At 45.2% G+C, this 7,313-nt stretch overlaps 1 protein-coding gene across 5 annotated transcripts in view; it reads left to right on the top strand.

Moving 5' to 3' along the window:
- ILDR1 (immunoglobulin like domain containing receptor 1) overlaps positions 1–6,660 on the top strand; it is a 36,326-nt gene extending 29,666 nt beyond the window's left edge. For 3 of the 5 annotated variants that reach the window (XM_059687698.1, XM_059687696.1, XM_059687695.1), the window contains 3 exons: positions 445–576; positions 784–1,598; positions 5,838–6,660. In XM_059687698.1, the coding sequence (XP_059543681.1) occupies positions 445–576; positions 784–1,598; positions 5,838–5,879 (989 nt within the window). In that variant the 3' untranslated portion in view covers positions 5,880–6,660. The remainder of the gene's footprint in view (positions 1–444; positions 577–783; positions 1,599–5,837) is intronic. The other 2 variants (XM_059687693.1, XM_059687694.1) reach the window with 2 other exon arrangements.
- The last annotated feature ends 653 nt before the right edge of the window (positions 6,661–7,313 follow it).

Below are 7,313 nucleotides of genomic sequence, written 5' to 3' on the forward strand. Positions count from 1 at the left end.
TCCCTGGCCGCGCCTGACTCATAGCCTCCTCTAAACTGTTTGCATGTGTGCCTTCTATATTTGGCCTGTGGCTGATGGCCTTGTTGGCTTGTGGCCTGAGATTTCACTGCCTGCTAATTACCCATGTACATCCCTGCGCATTATAGTTGACCTTGGGAATGGCGGGGTGATGAAATGTTTCTGAGACTAGGAAGTCAATTTTAAGGGTATAATCCCGGGGTGTGGGATTCCTACTCTTGCCTACGGAATTTATTCCCAGTTCCTTCCCGGAGGAGCAATTGATTCCCTACTTCCTTAACCTCTTACTCCCATGCAGGATAGGTCATAGTGAACTTTGAGGAGAGAAACTGGCCTCTGGCAAGGCCACTAGATGGAGAGAAGTGAAGTGGGAGGTGTGGGCCTTTCCCTGGCTGAGGGTCTGCATTTCTCCTTTTCCCCCTGCAGCCCTGGCCCGCCACCGCTACATGAAGCAGGCTCAGGCCCTAGGCCCTCAGATGATGGAAAAGCCCCTATACTGGGGGGCGGACAGGAGCTCTCAGTTTTCATCTTATCCAATGAACCAGCTGCTTCAGCGAGGTAAACTGTGCCAGAGACGTAGGGTGGGAGAGGGAAGAGGGCAAGAGTAGGAGCACGGGCTACCTCAGGGCTTTCCTGACCAATATGGTGGGTATCTTTATGACTGAGGATGGGCGGGGATGCATGCAAACTAAATAATGTGGCATGTTGGTGCCCTGATTCTGTGAGCCAGCTTTTCTGCATGTTCTTATCCTTATCTCCATACAGATTTGTCCCTGCGATCCAGCCTCCCACAAATGCCAATGACCCAGCCCACCAATCACCCTCCCATCACTAACGGTGTCCTAGAGTATTTGGAGAAAGAGCTGCGGAACCTCAACCCAGCCCAGCCCCTACCCCCTAACCTCAAAGCCATATCTGGCCAACCCTGCAGTATGCTGTCCTCCCTGGGCTCTGAGGTCGTGGAACGCAGAATCATCCGCCTGCCCCCACTGAGAGACCTGCCATCTTCTCTGATGACCAGCAACTCCTCCCACCAACATTGGCTCGCTCCAGTTCCCCCTGGAGCCTGGGATCTGAGGGAGGAGAGGAGGCAGCACCACCACTCTGGTTTCCACCAGGAGCTGCAGGACCGGCAGCCTAGGCGCTGGGCATTGGAAGGAAGGGAGCTGGACCAGCTTCGGAGTGGAAGGCACCGCAGCTCCAGGCCGAACACATCATCCAGACCCTGGTCAGACAGGGATAGCCTCAGTGATGTCCCTTCATCTAGTGAGGACCGCTGGCGGTTCACGCACCTGCCTCTCAGGGGCCGCTACCCAGACAGACCCCGCAGGCCCAGCCCCCGGGAGAGCGCGCACAGGCACCAGAGGCGCAGGCCCCGCAGCTACTCCCCTCCCCTGCCCTCAGGCCTCAGTTCTTGGAGCTCGGAGGAGGAGAAGGAGAGGCAACCCCGGAACTGGGGGGCCCACCGCCGCCGCTCCCACTCCCCAAACTGGCCTGAGGAGAAGCCGCCCAGCTACCGCTCACTGGATGTCATCCCAGGCAAGAATGGCAGGAAAAAAGGGAATGTGGAGAGGCGCTCGGTGAGCCTGGGGCATCCTGCCGAGGGTAGGGCATGGGCAGAAAGGACCCTTCAGCCAGGCTTGGCCACACCTGACACAGGCCACCGCTGAGGGTGCCTCTTCCCTGTTTTGCACGGCGAGCCCTGTGGGCTCGGTGAGACACCTCTTACAAGCTAGAAGGGACCTAGTGAGTCCCGAGGGTGGGGGAGGTGCTGGATGCTTACAGAGGGCTTTCTCGTCCTCAGGTCCCCCCATGTCACAGGTGAGGAAGTGAGGCTCAGAATCATTAAGCTCCAAGTGAGTAGTGGGGCTAGGACTTGAACACTGGTCTTGATGGCTGAGGCTTTTACTTCCTGTCGCAGCTGCTTTGCTTTACTTAGCAACTGGATTTCCATACCCCAAATTAGAACACCTGGCCCGACAGAGGATGTCTGTGCCACTCTGGGTGCCTCACATCAGTGTGCAAGACAGTGTTGTAGTCAAGGAGACGCCTCTGCGCCCTCCCCTGCCACCTTCCTGGGAAAGGACCATTGGGCTGATTTGGAGATGTATATACATAGACACACTTTAGGATTCAGTGAACAGGCAGGGTTGCCACGAGGTATGAGGGAGCTTTCCAGCCTAAAAGGGATACAAAGGGATTGATGTAGGCCTTTTGGGGCCTCTGAATAAGACCTTTAAAAAAAAAAAAAAGTGACTTTGAAAACGTATTTTATAATTAATATTCCCAAATTGTGGTATTCTTGTAGTGTTGTCACTTTGCAAAGTTAAGCTGTCACTGCTCAAAAAATATTCCTGAACTCCCTTCAGAGTGACTTAGAAGCTACCCACAAAAATATATTTCTCTTTTGACCAGAATCTTTTCCTGTTTCAGTTCTGTTGAGATAAAGTGATATAGAGTAAGCTCGGAGAGAAGTTGCCAGAATAGAGGGCTATTACAGGAACAAGGGTTTTAGTCTCTCACACACACTGAAGGATTCAACTCTCACTTGGAAATGCAAGTTCTGCTGTAATTGGTTTAAAATCCAGTCACATGCATGGAGTGTGCAAAGGAGCAGGTACCTTGTGAGAGCCACAGTGCTGGTCTTTCTAGGGGAGGACTTTGGTCAGAGAGTGAGGAAGGTAGCAAAGGCCTGCAGGCATTGCTGAAATAATCAGTGACAATTATGTCATACTCTCACAGATGTCCCATGAGAGAGGCAACAACCAGTAATAATGAAAATTAGTAGTATCCTAAGTGATGCGAAGCTCTGGACATCTATGCTACATCTCTTTTCATCCTTATAACCCCCTGTGAGATTGGTACTACCGTCTTCATTTTACATTGGATACAACTCTTCCTTCCACATGACTAGTAAGAAAATTACATCCTGAAAGAAAACACAGAGTGTGTTAGAGCTGGGACAACTGCTGTTACTTCAATTAGATAGTGACTAAACTGTCTCTCAATTTCATTTCAGCAAAGAAATGCAATTTCAAAGCCAGTTTTTGGCCCCAAATCCAAACCCCATTTTCTTTTAAGTATCTTCTTGTCTTTATTTTCTTCTCTTTAAGTGAAATCATGAGGTTTCTTGTAAGTTAGAGAAAGGTAAAAGAAATACCAATTATGTTCCAGATACTAGGGTAAGCCCTTTTCAATGCTTATTTCATACTAGAGGCCCGATGCACGAAATTCGTGCTAGGGGCTCGGCCTGCACGGCCCCAGCTGCCCCCGCCTACTGGTCATTCCGGAAGGTCATTCCGGAAAGTCATTCCAGAAGGTTGTTCCACTGTCCAGTCTAATTAACATATTAGCTCTTTATTATATAGGGCTAGAGGCCCAATGCACAAAATTCAAGCAAGAGTAGGCCTTCCTCCCCCTGGCTGCCAGCACCGGCTTCCCTCTGGAACCAGGCTTCCCTCGCAGCCCCGGCTTCGTCCGGAAGGACTTCCAATCTAATTAGCATATTACACTTTTATTATTATAGATAATTCTTAAAAAGCTCTGTGAGGCTCAGTGAGATTAAGGAACATGTCCAAAGTCACACCATCAGTAGGGAGTGAAGCCAGAATTAGAACAGTCTCTGACTCTCAGACCTGTGCCCTTTTCAGTCATGTTGTGTGGGGCAGTCATGTTTTCTGATGATATTATTTCTTCATTTTCTGAAAGCTTCCTTTATCATCCAGATGTACACACCAATAATCCAGATGTACCCCCAAGCAACCCATATTTTTTATTATGAACTTACTGGTGAGAGGCAGAGATTTTGCTGAAGGTCATTTTAAAAGCCTTCATTGTTTTGGATGTCTCTGAGTTTATCTCCCAGAGAGCTATCACTTTACTTTAATCACCTCCCACTGGCCACTCACAGTCTGAGTGATCAGAGGCCCAGGACCGAAACTTGATTTGGAAGATTGGTTGGTCTAAAGGGCACCGTGTTTTGTATGTAACTTGAATTTTGAATGCCTTTGGTGGGACCAAAGTCGTTTTCTTTTCTCCTCTGCTCGGTGGAGCTGGATGCTTTCCACACACCTCCCTGGCCTCTGAAGTCTTTGGAGCTTGCAGCTAACTTCAGAAGTTATAATACAATTGGGCCACTAGATGGTGACCTTTGATTATGTATAATGTAGAGGTTTGTTTACTCCATGAGTTGATAAGATTTATTACTGTTTTTTAAAACCAAGCTTTCAACAGTTATCCTTCTCCATAACTTTTTTATTAAAAATACTTATTAAAAATACTTCATTAATATTTGGTGCAATATACATTTTTAAAAATCTTTTGGTGCACATGGAATCTTCTCTCTCAAGAATAATGTGTAACAAGTAGATACCAACAGACAAGGGTTTTCATGTAAATGATCTGTGGGAATGCAAAACAGGTAAGAACTATTCTCTGTACAGTGTCCAAGAGAAAAGGGAAGTTCTGTTGAGGAATCTCCCACTTGACTCCAGAACTAGGGCACTAGCTGAGATCTCGTTTTAGGTCTGCTGATCTTTTTACTCCACCAAAGGCTGCAACCTCAGAAATATGAGAAGCAGCAGTCACACAGAGCTATAAAACCCACTGGTTTCAGACTGAGTGGCCCCTATGCTCTGGTCTCCTTCAAACTGATTATCATTCTTTTCTATCCACCCTATCAGAAAGCCACTTCCCATTTGTTCTGAACTTGGCCTGTACGTACTCATTCTAAAACCTGTTCTAAGAGAAAACTAATGCATCCTTTCCTCTCTAAGCTAAACTCAAACTTTCTATAGAGAATCCAGGATTGTTTTTTTGACTCTTTGACTTAATGGAAAAACAAAAACAAAAAAAAAACACCACTTTTTTTAGAGCAGGATATTTCATCTTCTCCTTACAAGGAATGTCTATTCCTTGATAATGTCTAGATTTTTCTATAGCAAACCCTGGAAAAGTTCCCTTTGTGCCACTTTGTTGCTTTCCTTTGTGTCAGCATTCATCCCATAGCTTTTTAATTAGAAACCACGTGCCTAAAACTCACTTTTCTGACAAACTGGAAACACAAAATTTCTAAGAGTAGCAACATACATAAACAGTGCATTTTGAACAATATGTTTTGGGACAGATACCGTATCTTGCCATTTCAAATAAGATTAGAAAGGTAACATTCATGTACTACAGCTGTAGATACTCAAAAACCTAAATAAAACAATCCCCTACCATATAAAGTTAGAGAAATATGAGGAAGGTAAACCATAGTCCTTGACCTTATAGAGCAAGTTGAAAAAGACAAAAGACCAAGAGAAGTTGTGTCTGAAGAAAAGCCACTGAGTTTGGTCAGGAAGAGGTAATTAGTTGATCTTTGAAAAATAACTTTAGAGAAATACTAAAATATGAAGCCAAACTTTTTAGACAAGGGTTGAGAATAGTTCAGGAGTATATACATAAGAAAGGGAGACTGGGCCATGTCATCATGAACGAATGGGGGAGAGACTGATGAATGGAACAAGGTACCTTTTTTCTTCAGTCTAAGGGAGGCTTAAAGATGTTAAAAATAAAAAACGTAGAGTGAAAGAGACTTCAAGAAATTTTCAGAAATTAAAGATGTTTGGGGAGGCTCCAGAGAGGTAGGAAAGAAGAAAAACCTAACCCAGGAAGAAAGTCTGGCTTCATGAAGAGTTAAATGTTTTTTGGATTCAGATCTGCTGTCCCAGCAGCCGCCACTCACCTAGATTTTCATCTAAATCAAAACCACCCTGTGTATTTTATGCATAGAAAACAAAACCCAGCTGAGTGGGTTTTTCTGTTCTATTCCACAGGAGAAAGACAGCTCCCATAGTGGAAGGAGTGTGGTCATTTAGTCACCGGATGCAGCACTACTTCTGTGGTGACTCTCGGCTCCTGCACATCATCGGTATCACCTACACTTCCAGGTGACTTGGGAAGGACGCTGCAAGTCTGTATCTTACAACTTTTGGCTTAAATTCTGAGAATCAAATAGAAGAATTTTAAAAGCAAGAGTTTTAGGAATTGACTTAGTTTCAGACTTGGTTCACACTCTCTGAATATTGAGACAGTCTCTGACTTGTAATGGACCCAAGTGAGATGTGATTCCTAAAGAACTTAATTGCCTGAGTCCTCAACTAGGTTACACTACTCAGAACCATGGCCATTCTCAAAGTGAGAACTCAGGAATCGTTAAGAAAAAAGTCAAACATGTTTCAGGAGCAGGAAATCTATGGAGTACGATAGGATAATTTCCATGGGCACTTCTCTCACTCTATAGCATATCTAGAGGGTCCCTCCCACCTTGCTGCCCCTGTGCCTGGTCCCAAGTGCCCATGAGGCCCAGGAAGAGATGGCCCAGGAAGAGATGGCCCAGGAAATACTCCCAGCAGTGTGCTCTCTTATGAGCCATTTATTCCAAGTGTAGCAGAGAAGCAGTTTTGTACCAGCTTGTTTTCCTTTTGTTCATTTTATGTTTTTGCTTATATCTAACTTATATTTTTGTATATGGTATGTAGCCATTAAAATTGCTTTAAATGTTTCTTGGGAACAACAGAGTATATAAATAAGAAGGAAATAAAAATGTACTGGCGTGAGGATTCTGCCCCAAATAAATACCTACTTTGGTGCATTTGACTGGATTAAGCCTTCTTTTCTTTCCGACTAAAGCTCAGAGAAGAGCCAGGGCAACCTGAGGAATTCTGGAGCCGCCTTTCTCCTGGCACCACTCAGTCTTCACAAGGAGAACCTTCCAGGCAGGTTTTGCCACTCAGAACCCCCGAAGGAGGGGCCGCACCTTCTCTATAGTAAGCTCTACCACTCCCTCCTATTTTCCCCAAGACCCTTGGTGGCTTCATGAATCCATTTGTGCTTGATGTAGAGACCCTCCTTAGAAAGACTGGAAGGATATGGCCTGTGAGAAGGTGTGTGCATGTGTGTGTGTGTGTGTGTGTGTGTGTGTGTTCCTCAACAGTATCTTTATGTGTATGGCCCCAAGCTCAATGTACATCCTATTGTGTGGACATAACCATCCCCCTCCCCCGAGTCTCCTTAATTATATGTTGGAAAAATAAGCTAAATGCCAGCTTCGGGCAAAGGTGTCTTTGGTATTTTTTATTTCCATAATGTAATTGAGTGTAAATTAGCAGAAAAAATTGAAATTTTAATAGGTAATAAATACATCAAATTCAGTAAATGAGGGACTTCTGTTCAGGGCAAGATGGCATAGATTTTTTTCCATGCTCCTCCTTGCTTAGTACAGCTCTATAAATCCTGAAAGTGGCACAAGA

The sequence above is a fragment of the Myotis daubentonii genome, chromosome 3 (assembly GCF_963259705.1).
Source record: "Myotis daubentonii chromosome 3, mMyoDau2.1, whole genome shotgun sequence".
Classification (NCBI taxonomy): domain Eukaryota; kingdom Metazoa; phylum Chordata; class Mammalia; order Chiroptera; family Vespertilionidae; genus Myotis; species Myotis daubentonii.